This window comes from Botrytis cinerea, chromosome 12 (assembly GCF_000143535.2).
Source record: "Botrytis cinerea B05.10 chromosome 12, complete sequence".
NCBI lineage: Eukaryota > Fungi > Ascomycota > Leotiomycetes > Helotiales > Sclerotiniaceae > Botrytis > Botrytis cinerea.
Window position 1 is genome coordinate 2,322,719 of NC_037321.1, and position 26,076 is coordinate 2,348,794.

The following is a 26,076-nucleotide window of genomic DNA, read 5'->3' on the forward strand; positions in this document are numbered from 1 at the left end:
ATGTGTAGCGTTGCTTGGAAGTTATGATTCATTTGTCCATAAATTATCGTCACCTTGGGGTGTTCTTCCTAACGCCTTCATATATGCATTATGACATGCTCCCCAAATCCCCAAATCGAACGTTAAAATTCTTCCACCGCACAATTAGGATGTAATACATAAACAACTGATTCCTCTGACCTCGAACTGCTTTCTCCATTCGTGTTATCTTGATCAACCAATCCTTGCCCACGAATTGCCATTAAAATGTTTTCCTACAAGATCAAATGTTAGTCCGAGATCCACAGAGCAATCCATGTAGGATCTGAAGTGACCAACAGAAGCAGAAAAAGAATGAAAGTAGCAACGAACCTTGAGCATTCTCTTAATAATCTTCTTGCATAATTTCATTTCTTCGTGATATGCCTCTTCATCAGCTAGATCACCTTCGATCTGTTCCAAATACCACTCTACCAACTTCTCTCCCTCCACGCCTTCACCGCTACCTAACTCGTCTTCATTGATCCTTCTGACCAATAGGTTGACCACTCCAATGTATTTGTCATAAGTGATCTTTGTCTTTGGCCTTCCATCCCCTTCAGCTGGCGGTACACTTCCATTGGCATCCTGGGTATCTTCATCCATGGCGTCATCTGCATCATCATTCGCAGCTGGAGCTGGAACTTCCTCATCGTCGTCATCAACCTCGACATCATCCTTCTCAACACTAATAATACTTTGCCTCAAAAGGTTAAAGGCTTCAACAACCATCGGCTCGGTGATTTCCTCAACACAATTCGCCTTTGCGATAGCCTCACTTAATCGAATCATGCTCTCCAATTGTCTCACTGTGATGCGATAACTATTTCTACCAACACCTCCTTGAGCATCATCATTCCTCAATTCTTTGTATTTTTGAACCAGTAATTCCTTAGCCTCATCTGTGAACTCTGGCTTGAAGGTTTTGGCAAAGCGGATGTAGCGCTGGAGTTGCTCGGTCGTGAATTCGGGTTGCACTGCTTCGTCACGAAGTTGATGGATCCCTACAATATGTTCTGCTAAATGACGATCCACAGTTTCGTTGCACTCATCCAAAATAACAAAGAACAAATCGAAACGCGACATAATGGGAGCGCTCATATTAATATTAGCTCTCAATGTCGTCTTTCGGTTGTATCTTCCTCCTACTGGATTTGCAGCTGCGAGAATCGAGGTTCGAGCATTCAACGTGGCTTGAATACCTGCTTTGGCAATGGAAATGGTCTGTTGCTCCATAGCTTCGTGAATGGCGACTTGATCACTGATGTCCATTTTATCGAACTCGTCAATAGCACAAATACCATTATCTGCTAACATCAGTGCTCCAGCTTCAATGGTAAATTCTCCTGTCTCCTCGTCTTTCACTACAGCAGCTGTAAGACCCGCAGCTGAGGAGGCCTTTCCAGATGTGTAGACAGCCCGAGGAAGAAAAGAGCAAATATATTTGAGAAATTGAGATTTCGAGGTGGAAGGATCACCAACTATGCAAATATTGATATCACCCCTAAGTTGCATCCCTTCCGGGGTAACTTTGGAAACACCGGACATGAGTTGAAGGAGAAGACCTTTCTTGACGATTTCATGCCCGTAGACCATAGGAGCGAGTGAATTGACGAGACGTGAGTAGATGTGATCTGAATGAACCATTTCTTTGAGATCCTCGATTTCGGCATGTGTCATGGATGCAAGAACGGCTTCCTGAGCGTGATCTCCAGGCTCATTAGGGTCAATAGGAGCTGTTTGATTAAGGGATGCGAGAATATTGTTGGATTGTCCGTTGAGTTGTTGATTTGCAGCTGCTCCTTGAGTGGAAGTATCGGGTGTAACCATACATGACAAGAATGCAAGTCTGTATGTAAGATCTCTTACACCGAGCGCTTTCAGTCCAGTGACACCGCTTGCATCTCCACTTCGATTTTGTGTATCTCTAATCGCCATTGGCCGAACACCAGGTAAACCAAGTTGACTAACATCAGGAACCACAATAAGAGCTCCCGTGAAGATACATTTCTCTCCAGCCTTCGCACGATCGACAATTTCTCCACGAAGAATTACATCCATAGTTCTTGGCATGCTTCCAGTAGGAATTTCAGAACTATTCTCCTGCACACGAACTTTCTGCCAATCCACAAATGTGCTTTGTCTGATATCCAATCTCCATGCCTGACGATTGTTACACTCCAAGTTGGGACATTGTGTAGGTTCGGTATATCTAAAGGTTTGTTCGACATTTGGCACAACATTTTTGCAGTTTTCGCATATGAAAGTGGCTAGAGAGAGTTCAGGTCGGACCTCCGAAGTTCTCGTGACCGTACCAGAGATAGATAAAAGTTGTCCGATGTTTGCAGTCCTCAAATGACGTACTCGGGTAACTAGAGGCAAGTTATAGAAGGCCAACGCAAACAACTTATCAGTTTGCTGATTTGTGGTCTTGTCTCCTTGGAAATCGGATTGACTTGCAGATGCTGCATTGCTCGCCCCAGATGAAGTTTGGTTACTCGATGCAGTGGGTTGACGATGATCTCTGAAATATCTCGGTTCGTATTTGGCGATCATGTTGTGTAAAGCTTTTGTAAGGAATGGTAGGAATCTGTAGTATTCTTCAACTATACCCTCTGCCAATGCGCCACCTTTGTATGAAGAGAGATGTGTATAATCCACATATAGAGTAGACAATTGATATGTTCTTAGCCCATGAATTTGCGCAATATAGTATTTATCGGTGGTCATCGCAGATGAGGGAGTTGCGCCAGATAGTATTGGATCTTCAACATATCTGCAAAGGCATTAGATGTGCGATGGTAAAAATAAGGGCAAAACTCACGACTCAAGAAATTCCTCAAATGTGAGCTGTACATATTGTCCAATCGCATCCTCCACTCTTGGTATTGGCCTATCACTCTTCCTCGGGCGGTTAGTGTTTTGTGGAATAGCATCATCTGCGAAACCTTCATCATCACTCATAGCACCAGCGCTTTCGGAGGGGGGGCCTCTTGGTCTACCAGATGTTGAAGAACCCCTGTGTCTACGAGCTTTGGGAGTTCCAGCTCTTGAAGAATTTCCAAAGTCTGGCGTTGGCGCATCAGACATCATTACGGATGCCATTTTGCTGAAATTGAAGGAATGGCGAGTGAGTTGGTGGATTAATGAATTGTTTGTTGTTGTTTACTTTTGAGGGGCACAAATTCAGGAGTCGTCAAAAATTCCACGTCGCGTTGCCAAAAACACGGAGATTTCTATATTGGCGCGACCAAGTTACCGTAATAGATTGATTTTCTGACATTCCTAACAGCTAGGGTACGTGATATGGACTCAACACGCAATGGACTAGTAATTTCTACTTGCGCATCACAAATCAGTCTCTTGCCAGTACTCTCTTCATTACAAACCATTGTGCAGTATTACAACTCGTGCTGCTCCTTCATAGCATTAAAGAGCCTCACTAAGCCCACCATTTGATATCTTGAAAATCATCAATTGTGAGTTTGTGGACTTGAACAGATGAGTTGATCTTGACTCCTTTGACAGTATTCTGGAACCGTTCTTTAGATTAAGGTCCTCGCAAGAAAGATGACAATGCCAACATGAGAACGAGAATGTTTGTTTCAATCTTTATGGTCGCGGATACGAAATGACCAAAAGTCTAAAGCCTTCTGCGGCATTGATTGCTAGCTTGCTGCTGATGTTCTATCATGAATGTTTTCAGGAGATACGAAAGGATTGCACCGTCTTCACTTGGCCCAATAATCCTACCAACAATTTGCCGGAACAATAGCGACATTAAGAAGCGTGTATTATCACTGAGCTCCTAGTAGCATCAAACGCGATATTGATAGCACAATGAATTGTGATTTGTCTGCTCGCCCTTGGCAGGACTTGGAAGCCTTGGAGCTCAGCCATCAATGTGCTGTACCAATCACAAGTGTGAAATATTGTACCACAAATAATTCTGATTTGATCATTCTGGATTGCAACAAGACATCAGCGCAAAGACCCAAGACTACAAAAACTTCGAGAACCGCCTCTCATCTCTTAACCACCTTCCTCATCAAGAAGGGCGGATGCTCCCAGTGATCATGAGGCACGGCATGAATGTCGAGGATATGCTAATTTTCCAAATTCAGGCACAGGTCCGAAGAAGCTCTTGGGTTCTGAATTGAGGTTGTCCTATACCACATTATCAAGAGTAAGATGTCGAGACTCCTCAACCAAAAATCGTGATGGGTAGGCTATCATCGGGACCCAACGAGCAGGAAATGTAACCTTTTTGGTGCTGCATGTGAATACGACTTCAGATACCAAGGAATGGAAATAAGTGTTTATCATGCCAAGTGTTGCATTAGGTGACATGGAAATTGTTAGTGAATTTTGACACCATGTCGTGCTACCCTTCATATATTCTCCTATTTCCCCTCAATATCATCCCATTTTCATTCACTGTTATCATACTTGTGATCCATTCAAGCTCTTTCACTGCCAACTCTACCCTCGGCTGCTTGAAATCAAGAGTTACTTATTGATGGTACTTTACTTTGATCGTACTGCATGTTGGCTTTCATGAACCGCATTTTGACACCTAGCTCGAACATTGCTGCGAAACTCTTTACCCAAGACACAAAACATGAGTACTTATTCCTCATTGCATCAAACCCGTTCATGAGGCACTAGATACTAACAACAAACCTGTTAGCTTCCATGGCTACTACCACTGATGCACTTACCAGTGCTCCAGTATATCAAACAGGTCTGTTGGCAAATGCGCCAGATAACCTTGATGCCAAAATCTCAAGCGAAATTCATGCTTTTGATCATGAACCCTCCCTCGACGAGGATGGACTATTGCGTCCCACTGAAGAAGAGAGAACTACACTTCGCAGAATTTCTGGTTCAATTCCATGGACTGCTTATATGATCTGTCTCATCGAATTCGCAGAGCGCGCAAGTTATTATGGTTGCCAATTTGTCTTCTCGAACTTTGTTCAATTCCCACTTCCGTATGTCTCTTTATCTCAACGAGGATTTGTTTTAAATCTCGCGTCCACTGCTAACGGAAACAATAGTAAAGGAGGGAATGGAGCTGGCGCAACCCCGAAAGGTACCCAGCTAACACCAGGCGCTTTGGGTAAAGGTCTTACTGTTTCATCTGCCCTTGGTCTTTTGTTTAAGTTCTTAGCATACACAGTACCTGTCTTTGGGTTCGTTCAGCAATTTTCCGTCTTCAGTTATCTCTTGCTTACTTAGATCTACAGAGGATGGCTCGCAGATACCAAATTAGGGCGTTTCAAAACTATCTGTATTGGAGTTGTCGTCTTTGGAGTTGCGCATCTTGTTTTGGTTCTTGGGGCTTTACCTAGTGTATTACAAGCTGGTCATGGCATGGCACCATTTGTTATTGGGATTTTGATCTTGGCTTTGGGAGCTGGTATGTCTTACGAGATACATCTAAAAGTACAATGTTGATTGAAACATCAGGTCTATTCAAGAGCAACGTTTCTCCCATGCTTCTCGACCAGGACACACAAAAGGGACTCATAGTTAAGACTCTACCCGATGGAGAAAAGGTCATTCTTGACCCCGAAGTTACTGCTCAGAGACTCGCCCTCGCATTTTATGGTATGGTCAATGTTGGCGCATTCTTTGGCCTTGCTACGACATATTCTGAAAAGAGAGTTGGGTTCTGGCTGGCTTATGGACTACCAATGGTTCTTTACCTCTTGCTTCCAGTATTACTATGGGCAATAAACAAACGACTGGTCAAATATCCACCGCAAGGAAGCGATCTCGGAAAGTTTTTCAGGGTCATTGGTACTTCCCTGAGAAGAAATGGTCTAAAGAAATTTGGGCGCAAGGGCTATCTTGATGCTGCAAAACCTTCTATCCTCGCTGCAGAAGGTATCACTGGTGAACATAATGGAAAGCCAGTAGATTGGGACGACAATTTTGTCGAGGATGTCAAACGATCTTTGGAAGCCTGCACTATTTTTTTGTTCTTCCCAATCTACATCTTGAACGATGGAGGTATAGGAAACATCACGACATCCCAAGGTTCAGCAATGGTAACCAACGATGCGCCTAATGATATTCTCAATAATTTCAATGCTCTTACTGTTATTGTCACCATCCCCATTCTTTCTTATGGAGTTTATCCACTTCTGCGTCGCCACAAGATTCATTTTGGTCCTATCAAGAGAATAACATTTGGTTTTCTTATTGCCGCGGTTTCATCTGCCATTGGTGCGATTACTCAATGGAGAATCTATGAAACATCGCCGTGTGGATACTACGCCACTGGTTGCGAAATAGGAACCGGTGTTGCTCCACTTAGTATCTGGTGGCAACTTCCTCAATGGATGATCGGAGGCATATCAGAATGTTTTTGCAATGTCACTGCTCTTGAACTCGCCTATTCAAGAGCTCCTGCAAATATGAAAGGTCTTGTCACTTCCATGTACTTGTTTGCTACTGCTCTCTCTGCTGCAATTGCACAAGCTTGTACTCCGAGTTTGGTGGACCCGTACTTGATTTGGCCTTATGTTGCACCAGCGGTATTGGGAACTTTAATGGCAATCTGGTTCTACTTTTTGTATAGACACCTTGATGACGACGAGTATGTTAGAGGCGGTGTCGGTGACACTTTGGGTGAGGAACCGAGAGTGGAACCTAGGGAGTCAATTAGGACTGGTGATGCTACCCAAGAAGTTAGACCGAACGAAAAGGTTTAGTTGTGGCTCACTGTCAGTCGAATCAGTATTCAAGATGTTAGGACTTCAGATGGTGCCTTTGTTTGAAACTTGCGCGCATTCCTTTGGTAACGGTGGTCGGTCAGGCTTTTCAACATTTAAGTAATTTTCGCGAAATGACAATGTCACTGAGATCTCATGAGTAATAATTGAGAGTTAAGGTTTTATCACTTGTTAAATGCTTAATGTGGCCGCACATTCTGTTATTTTTGACTATCGTACATCACGCATTGCAGTTATTTACGATCATCATTTAAGGGATAGTGTTTCGTTTCGATATCATACAATAAAAAAGATTTGCAATCTTGTATGTTTAATAGAGTTTATTTCACTATTCACGTTACTACACCTACTTGTACAATCGCGTGTCCTGAAATGCGGAGAAACATCATGTTCCATCGAAAGTAGTAATGGATAAATATTATTGCGATAACAAGCTACTGAATGGACCAGCATTCGGGATAGGAGGTGTATATTCGAGCCGCATGTTTGCCAGAGGTTCAAAACAATGGATTCTACGTCTTGAATCTACCAATCATGGGCATACTGGGATCGAACCGCGTTTGTTTGTGTCAACAACCATTTAAGAATTTTGTTCTCATGATTGATTGAAGAATGGGGCATATACAACCAATTCCCAGCGTTTTGTTTGTTTGAAGCCGAGCCTTACGAGGCAATGGGACAATTGGATTCATCATATATCACAAGAACCGAGGTTACATTCATGCACTCCACAAGGAATGAGCGGAGGATGCAATGACAAAATGTTGAATTTAGCAGTGATAAAGTACATAATTAATAGAATTCCACAATTCAAGTCCCTTAGATTACAGAAGATTACAATTGTGAAAGTGCAGTCTTGTTTCCCTCACCGCCGCCTGCCGCCTTGTATACTGAGCACATGCAAATGAAACATCTTCCACCAACAGATATGACTCCCAACACCTAGATAAGATTTCCAAGCAATTGTTATAGCTCTAATGTACCGATTTTGCCTTAAGCGGCGCACTGAGTGTCATGGCAAACGTTTATGGGGGCAGTATCCCCTGGGCATCGTGTGCAGATGCGGTTATCGCAGCACTTGATGGTATCGGAGCAATATCCTGTTCAAATCCACCATCGTCAGTATCGTTTATCATAATATGCAGATAAAAGCTATGAAAAAGCCGGATGATTTTGAGACCTACCCAAGAATCCTGAACAGAATTCATTCGCCGCCTCTCTACTCTCTTTCACGAGGTCCCTCTTGCCCCCGTCATGAGGGGCGGCTGCAAGTTGACTTGGCAAGGCCATGACCGAAGCCAAGAAAAGTGTAGTTGCAAGAATAAACTTCATGGTGGTGGTTTATTGGTGATAGGCGGGCTTGGGCTGTTGTAATATTTGTAAGGAAGGCTTGATGGTATGTATGAATGACTTGAATGATGAATGAATAATAACAATAGGAATATGAGCACCTTCTTATATACATCAAGTTGAAGGAAACTTTGATGGAGCCTCACTTTAGTCGATTTAGTATTGGAATTGGTATTCTTCTAATTTAGGTAAAGATAATCAGGTGAAAACCATACACAGATAATGTCAGTGTATGCTTTCTGACATTTTGAGACACGGGTGACAGGATCGTCCAATGATTATACACTAGGCAGAAATAGACAAAATAACACTTAACTTTGATGTACCGTGTTTCATATATTATTCGAGAATACCTCCACCAAGAGAGCATGATAATGCTGTAATCTATGATTGCTGTAAATTCTACATCACGCATGGAGGTGCGTACTTTCAACTTTGTCTCACGACATTCATATTTAAAGGCGGGTTTGCTTGCGCAGAATGATTTGGCTGCTGATAAATTAAAGGCGGTGAGACTAAAATTAGAGAATACACCTTCACATGGAACTATGATTTAGAACTTCTTTATAGATCGGTGACATTCCAATATATGAGACTGAGAAGCTTAATACAACTAGATATAGGACATTCTATGATGGCACAGTCTCGATGGAAGTTTGTAGATAATCATTTGATAGACAAGTTTTTCGGTGAGAATGTTAATCAGTACAATGATTATGAAAACGGAAGAGCGTTGTGATCTAGACCATAATGAATACTCTAATAATAGGTAATCAATACAATTATGACGGGTAGTAATTCTCCGAACATAAGAAAAAATAGATCTTAAGATGTTGTTTCCCCGGACTACTTGTTTCAGACTGGATCTTGATCGACTAACCTTAAATTCACGTTGTGAGGTTAGTTATATTCAAATGTCTTCAATTCCAATATTCGACGTAGATCGTAATTAAACTACTTCATGAAGCTTTTGTATACTACATGCTTACATAGATGAAGGCGATTCATAGTACCACTTGGCTTTTTCTATTATTCCTTAATAAAGCTTTTTCTAATTCAATTTGAACCTCTCTTTAAAGTTTCACGTTTATATCTAGAGCCTCAATCCTTGATTTCTTTCTTTATAAAGACAGTTATATCATGGAACGTATCTGAGTTATCAATTCGACTGGAAACAAAACAGAGCTTGGACTTCATGACAAGTTTAAAGGGAATTCTGAAATACCGCTTGTGTGAATCAGAATTATTTCAAACATCATGCAGCTCAGCCATCACTCTGGGCTTGATTGATCTCATCCGAACTGATAAAGAAAATGTACCGAGTAATCCTTCGTATTGATAAATTTCCCTGGATCAATTTTTGGCATCAGTACATCAGATGTTCGATCTTCAGTGATCCAGGATCACTAATCTCTGAGAGATGCTTTGCAAAACATGTTACATGCCGCTCAATTGACTTCAGATGTTTAAACCTGGGATAAGGGGACAACAAAAATGCCTGGCTCTTTACTTCAGCTACTTTGGCTGCTGCAGGATTCATACTTGATGGTGGAGTAGCTTGTGCTGCGGTTTTACCAAAGCTATGCTTCTTTTCCCATAATCGCCCAAATATATAACAGCAGCCCAATCTTCCACAAGATCGGACACAAAGTCCTCAAGATCACCTCCAGCTCCGAAATACCAGCATTCCCTTTCTTTGTCTTCAAAATTCTCATCCAGGTTAATCACAGGGATAACAGTAAACTATGGCTTCAATTCCAAATCAGAGAGTGTATTCACTTGCCCTTTCACATGTCCTTCTTTTCGTTGGATAAAACTCAGTGGGGTAATGTTGTTGACATGATTAGTTCATATACATACCAAGAGTGTTTTATAACATTTTAATGTTCTTTTCCATCACCTTTTCCTTTAATAACGCAATATAGAGGGGGTTTCAAACCAGGTTCGTCTTATCCTCGAGGAGCTTATGACGTATTTCTTCAAATTCTTGTTTTAGCTTAGCAGATATCTCTTCGCTGAAATCTGACTATTTCAAAATACCCGGAGTAAAACTAATTATCATGAACCAATCGCTCATTGCGGAGAGGATGGTCTTCATCCATAGTTGGATAGAGAAATGTGTTGTGGCCTCGTTGAATGAGTTTTTGATTCGAGGTGTCACAATAGAGTCTAGCTTACTTGCGTGAATCGCAAACTATGAGAAGAAAAGTATATGCAGCATTCTGTAGAATACTACATTGGAATTTCAAAGATGATATCTTTATATTGCTGGCGTTAAAAGCGGTCAATTGTGACTAGTTCTGTCTTATGCGGTATGTGCTATGAGGCACGAGTCCGCTGCCTTATTCTTCATCCTCATCCGATCAATCAGATGGTCGGAGAATTTGTGTAATGAGTTAACATAAGTTCATTTTGAGAGGTAGGGTCAAGTGTTTCCGGAAGACTAGCATTATGCAAGACACTCGTAAAAGTTGGCGCAATTCTGTCTTTCCCATAGCGAATCACACACTGAACGAGAGTTTGCTCATGGGCAGGCAAGATAACTGCCAACAATCTACTCGGATACGTCTTCGAAAAAGGTAATACAAAGGAGTATCAAGAGATATAAACTCTATTTCCGAGCATTGAGCCGATAAACACCCACATCTGCAAGTAGATTTCGGCTGTAGCGACTTTAAAGCCGATAGCTGTTATAGCTGTTACGTAAATTTTGAGCCAAGCTTTTCTTCAACTCTTCCAGCTTGATGCTGGATCCATCTCAACATCTCAATCCGTTAAATCCGGTAAATCCGTTATTCCGCCATATATCAGTATGTGCATATATACATCAGTCAGTGACTTCAACCATAAGAATCCTCCTAACCAGTTTACCCATCTTCCTTGTTGAAAGAACTCACGAGAGCCGACATCATGTTATTTAAGACCATTGTGATCTTGTTGTCATGTGCTTTCGCTCCTGGTTTATCATATGAAACCTCACCACACCAGAAATCAAGAGTATTGTCTTCTAGAAATGAAACCGCTGTTCGCCTTCTTTACGAATATCCACTCGGAACATTCATCGAGTCTATCGCAATTCGCCCTAACGGCGAGCTTCTCATGACACTACCTTACAACTCCTCAGTCCATAGCATTGACCCCCTGCACTCAAACTACACCCCAACAGTTGTGCATAACTTCGATGGCCTCACCATATTTGGCATGACTGAGTATGAGCGTGATGTGTACGCCGTGAACGGCGGCAGGTTCTCTTCGAGTACAGGTCCTGTCGCCGGCACTTATCGTGTCGATTCCTTGAACTTGACGCAGACTATGGCAACGTCGTCCACCATTGCAAATATTTCTTCTGGTCAATTTCTTAATGGAATGACTTCATTACCTCGATGGGGTGTTGGACCGCGTAATTTGCTCGTCAACGATGTCGCCGCTGGCGTAGTCTACAATCTAGACCCCGTCTCCGGGAAATATTTCATTGCCATCAACAACACTTACACGCAGGCGCACGAGCACCCCAACCTTGGCGCTGTGGGCGTCAACGGCATCAAAATAGGAGATGGAATGGTTTACCTCACTAATACCGGCTTAGGTATGCTCGTGCGTTTTCCTATCCACGAAAACGGCACAGAAGTTGCAGGTGGTGCAGTTGAAATCCTGTCCCACGAGGCGAACTCTACTTGGTTCTACGACGACTTTGCACTGCGCGACACTATCGCATATGTTACGACTGGCTCTGGAAATTCTATTGAACGCGTGTTTGCCCCAGCAGTGGGCTCGCAGGGACCGATCCCAACAGAGATTGTGGTGGGTAGTCTCAATTCTACGACTGTAGCAGGGCCGACAGCTGCGGCTTTTGGACGCACACCTTGGGATAGTCATATTTTGTATGTTACTACAAGCGGGGCATCGAATGTACCCGTGGACGGGAGGATTACTATTGGTGCACAGGTACTGGCTATTGATACCACTTTGTGCTCATGGGGTTAAATAATTTGTTGAGATCTTGTCAAAGACGCTCAAAATTCTATAAATAATGGAGGAGAGGGAATCTAGGGAACATGAGAAAGATATAAATTCTGATATAGATACTGATTACTGATATGGAAGTCCTGTATAAATTAATATAGACCTTCAAATACGAGAGGAGAGAAATTAAATGTTATTGTAGGTAGACGAAGGCTTAAATAGTAATGACTGTCGTGTTAAGAACATGGAATTAAGAAAAGATGTATCTCTCAATGACTGATAATAGCTGGTGTAGATATGGAATTTGAATAGTAGTGAGACTGCGATTGTTTTCCGAAACAAAGGCGCCCAGCACTGACAAAGAAGTGACCACAAGCTATACTTTTCAGGCTTAGATGATACGCTTGCTTATGAGGAGAGTCGAAAGCCCACAGCCTGGATTGCATTCACCAACACCTCAACATAGTGATTACTGGTCGCCTATTTTGTAAGCTTCCAAGCAATGCTTTTTGCTGAGTGCAAATAGTGGATACTCACAGCAGAGACACAAAGCGTGAGGAATCGTGACAGTAGCTGGTGTCCGATTTATCAAATTATTGTCTAATCGGCATTGGAGATTGTTATATTGTCTGGACCTAGCAATGAATTCCATCTACTTTACTTTACTAGTCGACGACCACACATCAACTACCTACATCAAAACAAGGGGGCCCAAAAGAGCGCCAATTAACTCGAGACGAGTGTTCACAAATCGACTCCTTTTCTTTAATGTCCGCTGGCTGCACATACAAACAATTACCTTCCAAATTATGTATTCTCCCACAACAATGTTGCAACTCTCTCAGGAATCGATGAAGCCCTGGAAGGAAAAGGTCCTAATACAAGACCATTCCGAACACACCAAAACACATCAAATCACAGTTCAACAATTAGAAATGAAAGGTCCAGACCATCAGCAGCCCTGTGGTGGCAGAATCCGCGATTGACGAAGTGGCCGCTTTGTCAGCCCCAGAAAATATTCAATATTTTTATATTGTATTGAAAAAAGCGTTTTTAAAGTATTGATTAGAAAGCTTTTTCTTTCGTAAATGATTAGAAATTTTTACTCCAAAGGGACTTAATGAAATTCTTGAATTCTAGCTTGAATTCTAACTTAAGATAATCAATACTTTATTCATATTGAATTCGATTAGTAATTGAATTGAATATGAATATATAAATTAGAGCTAAGTAGATAATACATATAAACAGTACATTCTATATAGCATAGTACAATAATAAAGCTTTTGATTAAAAAATAAATTGAAAATAAAATGAGTAATCCCCTTTAAGTTTTCAACTAATACCTCCCCCTCTTTTCCTAGTTCTTACACTTATTCCTCTCCTCCTTCTAGCTCTTATATTCGCTTCCTTTTCATCCACCTTTCCTAAAACTCTAATAATCATCAATCCTGAAATCTCTAAAGTTTTTCAAAACCCCCATTTTCTTTTTTTTTATTAAAAATCAATACTAAATAAATCTCATTCTATACCAATTCCATTTGTTATTAATAAACTAACTATATCGTTATTAACGAATTGAATATATTATAAATATAATATATATATAAAAAATTTATATGGGGATTTGTATTGAATTTCTTTTCATCGAAATTATTAACTTTGCTATTACAGGGCAGCTGGCAGAATAGAAGTGAAAAGGCTTCTCAAGCATTGTGCCTCGGGTATAAGATTCCACACACAACACAGAAGAATTGAGTTGTGTAATTGGGTTAGATCTACTACTTGATTAGAAGACTCAGGCTGAACTCTCCTATGGTGGCAGAATTCGTGATCTACGAAGTGGACGCTTCGTTAGTATAATAAAATCCTTAATATTTTTATAAGATAACGTAGTTTATCAGTGCGTGCACCATATCAGTATATGCACCACTTCAAAATTATACTAAAATCAGGGTTTTTTTAATATTTGTATTTTAATAATTAATCATTATTTTTTGAAAAGAAAGAAATATTTGATAAAAATTATAAATTTTTATATAAATATTTTCATTATATTTTAGAAAAGATTGAAATTGTCACGATTTTCGGTACAAAAAAACTTTTTTTTAAAATAATTATTATATTAAATCACATTTCTAATAATTGATTAGAAGCTCTTATTGTTTATATAAATAACTATAAAGGTTTTCAGGAAAAACCAAATTATATTAATAAATAAAGAAAGTATATGTTACAACGGATTAGTAACAGGCTGTAGAATCACCAATGTATAGGCTATAATGATATTATAGGCCTTAGTGATTCAGCTATAGTATACTAAGGGATATTAGGTATTCAAGGAAAGCCTTAAATATATATATAATATTAATTATAGGTTATTCTAGAAATTTAGAATATAGTTTTTAGGATAATAGGTTTTAGAAAATACTAAATATAATTTTGCAAACTTTTTGTGAAGTTATATTAATAATATTCTAGAAGGTTAGTTTCAAAATAAAGGATAAATTAGAATATTAAAAATTATAGGATTAGTATTCTATAATAAATAATTTAGGAATGATAGCGTTTTAGAAGCGACCAACTATTTCAACTATTTAAATGAAATAAAGATTTATATAAGGGAATAAATTTCATTATAATATAAAGCTTTATATTTAAGAATAATTATTAGTTTTATTATTATTATTATGAGAATTGCAATTAATTATAATCTTATCGAATTCCTATTTGAAGTCTAGTCTAAACTACTTCAAGAGATCTCTAGACACTTCCACGTGACCCTAGAGGCAGCTCCCGTAATAGTATAAGATTATATATAAACGAATTTTATATGTAAAATGAGTAGTACATACATATACTTATATGATTTTATATTAGTACACGCACTGATAAACTACGTTGTTCAAAAGAGTGTTTTTAAAGTATTAACTAAATAAATAAATCTTATTTTTATATATAATAAAAGAATTTCATTTTTAAGGGATTTAATGAATTTCTCGAATTTAAAAAACTAATTCTAACTTTTAATTTAAAAACCACTAGAATATTTACTCATTTTGAATTCGATTATTAATCAATAAACATAAATAATTGATTTACTCTTTATTCTCTTTTAAATTTTCATTCAATATCTTTCACCTACTCTATAATTCTTATATTCACTCCCTTTTTTCTTCTTTTAATTTCTATATCTACTCCTCTTCTTCTTCTAACTCTTATATTTACTTCTTTTCCCTTCATCTTTTTTTCAACTCTGATATTTAAGAACCTTAAAATCTCTAAGGTCTTTTAGAATTCTTATTTTTCTATTTTTTTTTAAAAAAAATCTCAATATTAAACAAATTTCGAAAAATATTTATTGATTTATTATTAATAAAATAGCTATTTTGTCGATAACGAAGAGAATATATCATTATTGTTATATATATAATAAAATTTGTATAGGGATTTATATTAAATTTCTTTTCGTTGAAAATATTAACTTTCCTACCACAAGGTTCAGCCACACCCTGTGCCTCAGTATGGTGCACAGTACTATTCCGTGTTGAAGTTGGACCAGCATACAACTCAGGGAAATGTACTATTGTCTTCCACATAATGCATCCAGTTGTTTGACCCATGTCAATTCAAGTTTAGTAAATCCTGTCATTAATCTGATCACTCGGCCCTAAAGCCTTCGCGAGCCCTTCCAATGCCCTCCAAGCACATCGGGCTCTTATTATTGTTCACTTCCTACCTGAGTCGGGGCTATCGTTTGCATATGTTGTGCACCTTTTTGGTGAGATGTAGGTGGCCTTTTATATGATTTTGAAGAATAACCCTTAAAATCCCAAAATCCGAAGCAACTTGTCGAGCTGAATGCCCATTCACCACCACACATAAGGCCCAATTAAAGTCGTCTTTGGTATATCCCTTAGACATGATGTAATCAATGATATATCAAAAATTCGAATCAATTGATTCAAGCGTTGTGAAGTTATTAAACAATGAATAAATGAAATGCCTTTTTGCAGTGGGCATTTTTGCGGTGGCCCAAAAGTGGGGTGTCCGACTGATGGCGGCGAGATGAGAGGCTAGGCCATAAAGTTCACCGAGCACTACCCAGTGATTTGGTTTACGCTGTGAGGAAAGATAAATCTATCTCAGGGAAGTTTCAACCTCTTTATAAAATCCTTAGCCTCGTCAATTGATTTTCCATCTTTAGGATCCCATCTCTCGGCCTTTACAGGCTTATCCCATGGCGCACAGCCGTCTGGCCAAACTACTTTACTTTCGTCTTCGGCACTCCACCATCCCCTACCACCAGTGCGATAGATTTTCTCTCTCCTATCCATGGATTCTCGTGACGGTCGTGATCCTTTGTTATTCTCAGCGTCGTCTGTTCTCTCCCATTCACTTTCCGTAACACCCAATTCTAAAATTCGACTATAGTCCCACATCACGTAACCCCATTCTCGCTCAAATCTGTGCTTATCGCAAAGAACAAAATCAACACTGCCACAAGATTGATGCGCCCATCTCCATACAAGCTCAGGTCCCTTGTCCTCGTCATCATACCATACAGGATTTTTGATAAATTTATCCTCTTCTTCCTTAGAATAATCTTCGAGCCAATGCCATTCATCTCCACTACCATGTGCGGAATTCCTAAGCCCATGATCAAGGAGATTTGACGAATACTCCGGATAATCTTGATAGTAAGATTTGCGAATTTCTTTGTAGCCTTTTGCTTCCACCATATTACGAACTGCAAAAAGACCACGAGCGATCAGAGGTTCCATATTTTCAGGGTCGTCGAAGGAAGCGTAATTCATCATATATTCGCCCCATTCCACATCATGGTCGACAAGCTCATCAAAGCCTAAATTGATGGATTAGTACTTTCAGTAAAACTATTAAAAACGAATATGTACTATACCAGGAGCAATGACGCGAAACATATAATCGTGAACGCAAGCTAATTGTTCGTTTTCCCAGATTGAGAAATAATTGAAGAATATTTTATTTTGATCCGATTGTAAATGGACAGGAAACAAGGTTTTCTTTTCGTGAAATATATAGCAATAGATTTGAAAGTGGTAAAATGTTCGCTGAATTCTCGATTTTTCTTTGTCTGAGACTGGAAGTTGCCTTGTGATGATTGAGATGTCTTCAGTGAAAATTTGAGATGTAAAGGCTTTCGATATGAAATCGTTCGTGAAATAGACAACATGAGAATGGAGATTGCTCATGAGTAGCGCATCACAAATCCTCAAATCTAAATGGTCTTTGCGCTTGATATTTCGAGCATTCTCGATAAAACGATTATGGTAACTATCGAGGACATCATCACTGACGGTTGTTTGGCGAGAGATTAGAGCAGCTAAGAACGCTTCAGGTAGCACCTCAGACCCTATCTCATTAGTGAGGACTTGCTTAAGAATGTGTTGGTCTGCAGAGACGAAAGCGTTGTGCATGGCTTTGCACGTGAGGATGATGGACGATAAATCAGGGACGTTTTTAATGAGACACTGGATAGCTTGTATCGATTCGACGGGCAGTAACTCAAGCCGGCTTTTTGGTTTCTCCATATTGCATAGCTGAAAACTTGATCTTGTATGTTGGTATAAATGGGGCTATGTTTTTGAATGTATTTATCAGGATTGTGACCTTAGCGCGGCTGACAGAACAGGCGCTGCTAAACTTTAGGCTACACTCGTAATCAGGCTGAAGCATTAAGTCTAGTCGCTTAATCTTTTTACCCTTGTAAATAATCATCTTATAATACTCAACTCGATCAAATTTATGATTTACTTAATTCAATTGTATCGCTTTCCCCAGCCATTGGGAACGCTACTCTAAGGTGAGATACGTGACAAGGCAAAAGCGGACACTGAACCGGCTTTTTCATCCTGTTTTTATTTTCGAGACTTACCTCATGCGGCCCAGTTTTCGAACTGCCTTCCCAGAGAGAGTTATCTGAGCAGGTCATAGGCAGTAATTGTTTATATTCGAGACGTCTTAGTGCTCAGTTCTTTGCCAATTGAGGCCTTGTCAAGGAGAAAGCTTCTCGAATGTTCCTCTCATTGGCACGGGAAACTGGAAATGTCCAAAATTCTTCGCGTCATCTAGCGATGGCCTGTGGTAAGAAAATACTTTCTATTGGGAACCATAACTATTTGACGAGATAAAGATGAGTTTGTCTCTAAAATGGTCTTCTACCTGATTTCTGGCCTAAGTGGTCTTGTAGGATTCCATCTGTTCATTTCTTAATCTCACTCATTCAATTCTTTAGTTATCCCACGATTGTGGAAATCATACATATGGCCAGCGAGGCCACATCCAGAGACCTATTTTCCTTCTTGATTGAGCCAATAAAGCCACATCCAACACCTTTTCAAGATGTATATAAAGCATGAAGAGAACACTAGATACCTGCATATCAAAACAACACGAATCATCACACAATCATCTTCATTCTTCATCTACATAGTAAACAATCCAAAATTCCAATTGTCAGGACTTTGACTTCAATCTACAACTGCCCATCACATCTACCTAAAGTTTGAGCTTTCTTCAACTATGCCCGGAAGTAGCAGCCACAACTATTCCAGCTCTGATGGAAGACACTCTGCTAAGAGATCTGCTGGCAGCAATGAAGCGCAATACCAAGGTACCTCGCGTTCGGGCAGTAGTGCCGAGGAAAGTTCTGGCACCGCACGCAGTGGGTTTTCAAATTTCTCGCAAACCCCCAACGCAGGGCTACATGTTTCTATCACGAATTCGCCGCCAAATCCAAGGAGCGCAGAGGCTCATCGAGCTACAAAGGGTGTGCCTAAAGATAAAATCTTATTTGGAAATTTCGAGGGCAGGGTTAGCACTTCTACTTATCCTACAAAGCCAGAGGGTGAGTGAAATTTTCGTAATTCAAACGTTCGTCCCTTTCTTTATACTGACGCATTCCAAGTCGAACGTGATGCATACCGCGACGCCGTTGCTGATAACGTCCCTGCTGATAGTAACATGAAAAAGCTCAACGATAAGTACAAAAAAGCCGATAATATGGCCGAGGAGGCGAAAAAGGCTTACAGGTCACACCGTAAGAGTGAAGCAGCTAAAGAAAGTGATATGAAAGCAGAGAAGAAAGCGAGACTTCCCGAAGAACAGCGAAAATACAGAGGTGTGCCTGCTGGAACAAAAGAATTCCATGAAAAGGCTATCTCACTGGTGAAACATGCTATCGAATGCGCCAAACAGTAAGTCAGCTTTTTCTGACTTTATGATGATTGCATCACTGTTTCCTAATTTATATTGAGACAACTGCTAACAAACCTAACCAGGGCAGAGAATCTCCGTGATCAGATGGCTACAGATTATATAGCCACAGAACCTAGCAAAAAATCAGCAGATGGCCACAAAAAACGTGCTACACAACAGGGCCAATCAGCATCGAAACTTAGGGACAATCTCGAAGATCATAAAAAAGCAATTGACTCATTTAATGCGGCTGAAACTGCTCGTATAGCAGCTTTGAATGACCGGATGAAGAGAGTAGCAGTGGGAGATCAGGAGGAGTCTGACACTGATCAGGAGGGCTCTAATAAACAGCCCCGTAGCGGTAGGTCAGGAACTAAACCCAGTAAAAAGGAGAAGGAGAGACCAAAGAACCACTCAAGAACAAGAGGAGAGCATTGAATCTTTGCTCGGATACAAAGACTGAGAGATCTACGAGCGGATTTCTACTGGGAATGACACGAAGAGATATTCTGTGTATCTTTCTTATTTATTTGTTGTATTCTGGTCTCTACTCTCATTGTTTCGACTGGTGACGTTTTGGTGTTTTGAGCTGCTGCTGATTAGACTTTTCTGTTTTTGTTTTGAATGATTGATTCTGATTTGGAGTTTAGTATTTATTTTAGGTATATAATCAAAATGATGGTTGTATAATTGGATTAGTAGTTGTGATTTAAGAGAATATTATTTGAGTCACTTTGGAAAAGTAATTGACTACTTATAATCGATCTGCTGACCTCTCATCCTCTCGTTCCAATTTCTCTGCCCTGGTGGTCAGATCACTTTCATTTAGTTGGTAAGATCACCCTATGCTCTGTGCACCTGTCTTCTAATTTTAAAGTCGGAATAGAATATGTTAGACAAGAAACGCGACATACACGCGTTGCATACCGCGTGTTCTATCTAGTGGTAAGACACCTATTTAATTCTACTTTGTTTTAGTTCTTCTTTGGTTTTCTAGATTATCATAGCAGTGTGACGGATTGAAGGATTATGCCTGTTAGGGCAGGGGAAAAGGTTCTACCGGCAGGACCTTAAGGTTCTGCTAGCAGAAGGTATAAAAGGACATGGTATCCTTTATTCTTGTATTCGATAACTTGATATTCTTTCGTATAGATTGTTAACTTCAATTCATTATTTATTATCAATTATCGATCATGTCTTGAACCCAATCGTCACAAGTAGAGCTAAACAACTGTAAAGGGCTCGAGTCACCATGATTTCTCTGTCTTCTAAACAACTTCCTCTGCACCGCCCGGTCATTAAATATGCATATGCTGGCTATCGTATACTATACTGTGAAATCTGCAGCTCGAACGTGTTTCCGGCAACCCTACGGCGACATTTAGGCGATGTACACCGACCTTTCAGTCCTGGTCCGACAACAGATTGCTAGTTTCTATGAAGCTGATATCGATGACCTTGTCTCTAAGGATAGCCTGTCTATCAGCCTCAGATCGTCACAGTGATTACACTCTCGGAATATAGAAGAACTTTAGTCTCACAAGTCCTAATAACGATAAGCTGAAGCTTTGTTCGTCTGCTATGTGCCTTTGATCGAGTTATGAACTCTAGGTTAGGAGTGTGAACCCACTGCGAAACCCGCACCTGGGCGGCTCTGCGCATAGCAGAGTTCGTCTGCTCAGAAGACTTTACTACAATTGATAATTGTTGTGGTATCTCACTACATAGTACGGGAGAGCTTCACTTCTACGGCATGGCCTATATGGTATACTCAATTAGGCAGTTGGCGAGTGCTCTGCTATATATATACAGGGGATTATTCTGATGAACTTTCGGAAGGTCTAGATTCTGATGGTGGGTGTTTCTTTCTCTTTCTCTTTCTCTTTCTCTTTCTCTTTCTCTTTCTCTTTCTCTTTCTCTTTCTCTTTCTCTTTCTCTTCTCTTTCTCTTTCTCTTTCTCTTTCTCTTTCTCTTTCTCTTTCTCTTTCTCTTTCTCTTTCTCTTTCTCTTTCTCTTCTCTTTCTCTTTCTCTTTCTCTTTTCTCTTTCTCTTTCTCTTTCTCTTTCTCTTTCTCTTTCTCTTTTCTCTTTCTCTTTCTCTTTCTCTTTCTCTTTCTCTTTCTCTTTCTCTTTCTCTTTCTCTTTCTCTTTCTCTTTCCTCTTTTTTCCATTCTTTTTTTCCTTCTTTTTTCTCTCTTTCCCTTTCCAAAAATTTAAAACTAATATAGTATAGGAGATGATCTCGAATTACTCAAACACCCACGAGTGTTTGCCCTTGCAGACATGTTTCGAATAGACGAACTGAGGGTACTTTTGTGTAAGAAGTTCGAAAAGCAGCTAGGACAGCATTGGATTAGCGATACGTTTCCTGACCTCAGCGATTACCTTAGGAAAGCACTTGTCTGTATCGACTCTACCGAGAAAGAGCCAGTGCCAACGCCGGTAGTCAAGACCATGATCGCAGCCACGAGTGTCCTCATCACCAAGCTCCAGAATACCCCGGATATGAGCGCAATAATGGAAACCCTCGCAAGTGTCCAAAACGATCTCAAAATGACAGCAGATATAGCACACTTCACAGCAGCAAAAATACAGGAAAACACCATCACTCACCAACAGATTGCTACACTGAGCCAAGAAACTAATCAATTTGTGAAAGCGACTGCTGAAGAGAGAAGAACAACGACCGCGCTTATACAAGAAACGAACGACATCACCAAAGAGATCAACGATAATACCAAAGTAACGAACAATATTGTAAAAGCTATTCAATCTATACCGTCCTCAAAGGCCTCATACGCGTCGGTATTGACTAGAAATACCGCGCCCCTTAGCAAACCAATCACATTATCTGCTCAGACTTCATCATTCGTTCAGGCGCAACGTGAGATTATCGTGAAAATCACAGACCCTGCTACTATTGAAAGTCTCCGAGCAAAGAGCCCTAGAAACTTACAGAACAATATTGATCGCGCAATTGAACAGAGTAGAAACGAACACATCGAAAGGACCGGTGTAGTATCAGCTGACCAACTGAAGAGCGGAGACCTTAGCATCAAGACATCAAGCAGAAACAAGGCGGAGGCATTGAGACAATTTGCAAACGACCGGATGAGCCGAATCGGAAGAGGCGCGTCAACACGGCTCCCCAAATATGGTATACTCGCACACGGGATCAAGACAAGTTCGATGGATATGGAGAAATTCGAAGAGATCAGAGCGGAGTTACTCCATGACAATAGACCTTTTATACCGAACGCGGACATTAAATACTACGCAGGGAGTGACGTTAGATAGGTTGTAATGAGTTGGGGGTTAGTTGGCCCCAGCGATAGCGAGCGAGTCACAGACAAACAAGGTGAAAAAGGTAAACAAGGTAAACAAAGCATACGTGGCACACGAGGCAAACGTTATATTTTTACCCGCTTAGACGTATTACTGTCAGTTCCCAAGTGTTTTCGAGGAACAGGCTTACTGGTCTCCCCACTAATACCAATGACCGGCTTGCCAAGTTTTATAATTACTTGAGTAGTGCAAACACGTTTCTGACGCTCATAGCTGTCATAGCTATACTCAGGATGTAGAGCAGTAGTACGAGCAGTATCGCCTAGCTTCAGAAAATGATCCACCAGTAACGGATTCATCTCGGCGCTATAGTGAACTTTATTAGCCCATTTAATCAGCCGAGCCATATCTGAGAGAAGCCATAAATTTCTCTCCCATAACTCCGGACTTATATCGGAATCGAATGGGTCGTAGAAAAATATTGTAGAACACCAGAATATAGTAGCATCAAATACCCCAGAATTAGATGTACGAATACAATTACCTAGTATTAACAACTTGGTAATCAAACGTTTATGTTCGTGAATATTTGGGTTTATCTGCCCTGCTGTTTCCATCCACTCCGCAAACTTCGACTCAAGTATCTTTGAAACTTCTGAATCACAATTGAATTGCTGACTTTGTTCTCGAGAATTGAATTGCTGACTTGGGTCTCGAGAATTCAAGTTAACAAGACCTTCCTGATCCGAATCTATGTCGGGGTCTATTTCGATATTTCTCGAAGCCTCCTCGACATTTCTCCAAGTCTCTTCGATATCGTCCCAGTCCACTTCACCATCGGACAACTCTTCACAGATAGGAGAGAAAATACTATGTACCACTATAGAGTTTGGAGTAGCTGGAATCCGAGCTGGTGTTTCTGCAATCGCTGTTTCGAAAGTATTGATTGATAGTGTTTTCTGTTCGAAAATGATTGGTGGTGACCGGGGAACTTGTACTTCCGGGAGTGGCTGAGGAGGATTCTCAGTATATTGTGGTGGTAGTTCTGGGTCAAGTCTGCTCGATTCTACTAATACACCGCCTTGTTGAATATACATTTCCATCATATTGTTCGTGCGTGTATTGGTAGCAGTAGAAGTCTTGCTTAAGCGATCGTGAAGTCCTTTCAGGCCGACCCGCGCATAATCGTTTGGCGTGATGTATACAGTGAAGATTTTCGTATTGGATAGAGATACAAAGCGACGAATCAATTCTTGTGAGGGCCTATTCCAGGGCTTGGGCTTGAGAGCCGAAGTAGTATTCCTAACAACGAATCCCTCCGTAATTAAATCGAATGGTAAATATATAACATGTACTGAATCACTGATTCCGGCATCGTGAATAGCAGCTGCGTCAAGGCGAGATAAAGCATTGATAGTCGATATTGAACAAGGTGTAAGGGCTTTTGAGAAGTCGGCATCTGGAGGAACAACCAACAACATCTCTTTTTCATGCTTTTTGCCATCCCGCGAAATAGACACTTTAATGGAAAAGTGAATATGAATATGTCCTTCTTCATCACAGTACGCAGCCATCAAAAGTTTGAGATCCTTCTTATTATTTTTCGTGCGAGAACCTAATGTGCAAGATTCGCCTGACTGATCTTCCCATTTTATAAATACTCTCTCGCAGAGGATACGTTGTAGTTGAAGTTTCTCAATCAGAATCTCGGTCAGATCCGACATAACTTATTCCTATAACTAGAATTAGCGATAAACATAGATGAAGAACAATTGTATTGAAAACAATGCTGGCCCACACTTTACGTGTGATTCCCACCCACCCAGGCTATAGAGCAGCCTTGACTCTCAGATAAAATAAAGCGTAGAAGTGATCAACAAAAGCTAATATATGAATTGTATTAGAATTGTTCTTAGCAGCAGACACTGAAGGACTATCACTAGCAGGACGGTTCACTATCACTAGCAGGACGGTTCACTGTCACTAGCAGGACGGCTCACTGTCACTAGCAGGACGGTTCACTGTCACTAGCAGGACGGTTCACTGTCACTAGCAGGACGGTTCACTGTCACTAGTAGGACGGTTCTAAGTAGCAAATACTGTAAGACACAACTCTTGTATACAATACAATATAGGAGCAATTTCGATTCGTAATAGATATTGTTCGATGGGGATAGAGAGAGACAGATGGCGATAGAAAGACAGCACTCGTATAGTCGTGATAAATGTTGTGCGATGGAGATAGAGGGACAGATAGATGGCGATAGAAAGACAGCACTTGTATAGTCGTGATAAATGTTGTGTGATGGAGATAGAGGGATAGGTAGATGGTGATAGAAAGATAGCACTCGTATAGTCGTGATAAATGTTGTGCGATAGAGATGGAAGGATGTCGAGACGGCGATGAAAATGGAGATGGAAGGATGTGGGGATGGCGATGGGGATGGGGATGGCGATGGCGATGGCGATGGCGATGGAAACAAGAGAAAGATAGTAAAGATGAGTAGATACAGTGTAGGTCAACGAACTTAATACTACTTAAGTAAGCATACTGATAAGCGAGACCAAATGCGGGAACCAACTACGAGCCACCTAATAAGTTCTCTTCGTTGGTGTAATCGTGGGTGCCCCACTTAAGCGCATGCTGGCATGATAAAAGCATAAGTGGAGCACCCACGATTACATCGAGAGAGATCCAAGTTCGACCCACGACCATCCAGACTGGACGGATCCAGAGCCGGATTATGCAATACGAATTGACCCCGCATGTCAGTTCAAGGCTGTCATCACGAATGACTCGAGAAATATAAGGATACGCCGAATACTTGATAAGCATGACGAACCAGACTCTCACGATGATATTGATATTCCGGTCTTCGATACTGCCGCAGCTAGATTGGGGAGATTCAGAGATTCTTTTCTACATCGACAGCTCACAGGACCTGATAAAGATGCATTATATATTATCTATATTGCCTCCGACGGATTCCACAAGCAGAAGATACCAAATACACCAGTAGACTCTCTACTAATAGCAGACACGACACATCCTACCACCCGATACATTAAGTTACATATCATTGGGGCAAAATCCAAGATGGATATATCAAGAAAATTCCCCCAACATATCATGATATTTAGGAGGGGAAAGTTTTTACTCAGATAATCTTGGCCGATGTCTCTAGATTCAAAGGAGAACAAAGGTCTCTAGTAGAATGTATTTGTTTAGTATACTATATAGAGCGTTATAAAGTTAAATAGGAATTTTATTACTTAGATATTATCGCATAAGAAAAACCCCGACTGTGAAGGATGGAACCCGTGATATCTGGCTCAGGCAGAACCTCCACTACTGTTACCAGTCACGTGGCGCACACATATAATTGAGAACCGAAAGCGAAAATCTCTTTTTCTCTCTGTATAGAATCGTCCATAGTCTAATCTGAACCTACGCTTCCAAGCTCCTTGAACGTAGCCTC

At 40.5% G+C, this 26,076-nt stretch overlaps 8 protein-coding genes across 8 annotated transcripts; 4 read left to right on the forward strand and 4 right to left on the reverse strand.

Moving 5' to 3' along the window:
- Position 1: 1 nt before the first annotated feature.
- Bcmcm6 lies at positions 2-3,206 on the reverse strand. Its single transcript, XM_001547664.2, has 3 exons — positions 2,843-3,206; positions 352-2,794; positions 2-254 (listed from the first exon to the last, which is right to left on the reverse strand). The coding sequence occupies exons 1-3, from the start codon at positions 3,121-3,123 to the stop codon at positions 123-125; spliced, it is 2,856 nt and encodes a 951-aa protein (XP_001547714.1). The 5' UTR covers positions 3,124-3,206; the 3' UTR covers positions 2-122.
- Positions 3,207-4,457: 1,251 nt separating this feature from the next.
- Positions 4,458-6,954, forward strand: BCIN_12g06750 (hypothetical protein). Its single transcript, XM_024696591.1, has 5 exons — positions 4,458-4,643; positions 4,709-5,012; positions 5,079-5,213; positions 5,268-5,440; positions 5,491-6,954. Exons 1-5 carry the CDS (start codon positions 4,640-4,642, stop codon positions 6,738-6,740), a joined length of 1,866 nt encoding a protein of 621 aa, XP_024552402.1. The 5' UTR covers positions 4,458-4,639; the 3' UTR covers positions 6,741-6,954.
- Positions 6,955-7,538: 584 nt separating this feature from the next.
- Positions 7,539-8,227, reverse strand: BCIN_12g06760 (hypothetical protein). The gene is made up of 2 exons (XM_001547667.2): positions 7,946-8,227; positions 7,539-7,861 (listed from the first exon to the last, which is right to left on the reverse strand). The coding sequence occupies exons 1-2, from the start codon at positions 8,091-8,093 to the stop codon at positions 7,755-7,757; spliced, it is 255 nt and encodes an 84-aa protein (XP_001547717.1). The 5' UTR covers positions 8,094-8,227; the 3' UTR covers positions 7,539-7,754.
- Positions 8,228-10,910: 2,683 nt separating this feature from the next.
- BCIN_12g06770 (hypothetical protein) lies at positions 10,911-12,319 on the forward strand. The gene has a single exon (XM_001547669.2). It carries the CDS (start codon positions 11,022-11,024, stop codon positions 12,093-12,095), a length of 1,074 nt encoding a protein of 357 aa, XP_001547719.2. The 5' UTR covers positions 10,911-11,021; the 3' UTR covers positions 12,096-12,319.
- Positions 12,320-15,464: 3,145 nt separating this feature from the next.
- BCIN_12g06780 (hypothetical protein) lies at positions 15,465-17,715 on the reverse strand. Its single transcript, XM_001547670.2, has 2 exons — positions 16,996-17,715; positions 15,465-16,938 (listed from the first exon to the last, which is right to left on the reverse strand). The coding sequence occupies exons 1-2, from the start codon at positions 17,645-17,647 to the stop codon at positions 16,220-16,222; spliced, it is 1,371 nt and encodes a 456-aa protein (XP_001547720.2). The 5' UTR covers positions 17,648-17,715; the 3' UTR covers positions 15,465-16,219.
- Positions 17,716-18,575: 860 nt separating this feature from the next.
- Positions 18,576-19,810, forward strand: BCIN_12g06790 (hypothetical protein). Its single transcript, XM_001547671.2, has 3 exons — positions 18,576-18,963; positions 19,024-19,312; positions 19,397-19,810. Exons 1-3 carry the CDS (start codon positions 18,639-18,641, stop codon positions 19,749-19,751), a joined length of 969 nt encoding a protein of 322 aa, XP_001547721.1. The 5' UTR covers positions 18,576-18,638; the 3' UTR covers positions 19,752-19,810.
- A 1,785-nt stretch (positions 19,811-21,595) lies between these two features.
- On the forward strand, positions 21,596-22,609 carry BCIN_12g06800 (hypothetical protein; the record flags this gene model as incomplete). The annotated part of the gene is made up of 1 exon (XM_024698323.1): positions 21,596-22,609. One exon carries the CDS (start codon positions 21,596-21,598, stop codon positions 22,607-22,609), a length of 1,014 nt encoding a protein of 337 aa, XP_024552403.1.
- Positions 22,610-22,722: 113 nt separating this feature from the next.
- On the reverse strand, positions 22,723-24,321 carry BCIN_12g06810 (hypothetical protein; the record flags this gene model as incomplete). The annotated part of the gene is made up of 1 exon (XM_024698324.1): positions 22,723-24,321. One exon carries the CDS (start codon positions 24,319-24,321, stop codon positions 22,723-22,725), a length of 1,599 nt encoding a protein of 532 aa, XP_024552404.1.
- Between the last annotated feature and the right edge of the window lie 1,755 nt (positions 24,322-26,076).

Bases quoted from the DNA above. Each gene is read 5' to 3' on its own strand.
- Bcmcm6 (XM_001547664.2), bottom strand. From the start codon at position 3,123: ATGGCATCCGTAATGATGTCTGATGCGCCAACGCCAGACTTTGGAAAT. The intron at 2,795-2,842 runs GTGAGTTTTGCC...ATGCCTTTGCAG, and splicing joins TTTGAGGAATTTCTTGAGTC to ATATGTTGAAGATCCAATAC. The intron at 255-351 runs GTTCGTTGCTAC...TTGATCTTGTAG, and splicing joins TTATTAAGAGAATGCTCAAG to GAAAACATTTTAATGGCAAT.
- BCIN_12g06750 (XM_024696591.1), top strand. The intron at 5,214-5,267 runs GTTCGTTCAGCA...TTAGATCTACAG, and splicing joins TACACAGTACCTGTCTTTGG to AGGATGGCTCGCAGATACCA. The intron at 5,441-5,490 runs GTATGTCTTACG...TTGAAACATCAG, and splicing joins GATCTTGGCTTTGGGAGCTG to GTCTATTCAAGAGCAACGTT.
- BCIN_12g06760 (XM_001547667.2), bottom strand. From the start codon at position 8,093: ATGAAGTTTATTCTTGCAACTACACTTTTCTTGGCTTCGGTCATGGCC. The intron at 7,862-7,945 runs GTAGGTCTCAAA...GGATTTGAACAG, and splicing joins ATTCTGTTCAGGATTCTTGG to GATATTGCTCCGATACCATC.
- BCIN_12g06770 (XM_001547669.2), top strand. From the start codon at position 11,022: ATGTTATTTAAGACCATTGTGATCTTGTTGTCATGTGCTTTCGCTCCT.
- BCIN_12g06780 (XM_001547670.2), bottom strand. From the start codon at position 17,647: ATGGAGAAACCAAAAAGCCGGCTTGAGTTACTGCCCGTCGAATCGATA. The intron at 16,939-16,995 runs GTATAGTACATA...CCATCAATTTAG, and splicing joins GTTTCGCGTCATTGCTCCTG to GCTTTGATGAGCTTGTCGAC.
- BCIN_12g06790 (XM_001547671.2), top strand. From the start codon at position 18,639: ATGCCCGGAAGTAGCAGCCACAACTATTCCAGCTCTGATGGAAGACAC. The intron at 18,964-19,023 runs GTGAGTGAAATT...ACGCATTCCAAG, and splicing joins TTATCCTACAAAGCCAGAGG to TCGAACGTGATGCATACCGC. The intron at 19,313-19,396 runs GTAAGTCAGCTT...AAACCTAACCAG, and splicing joins GCTATCGAATGCGCCAAACA to GGCAGAGAATCTCCGTGATC.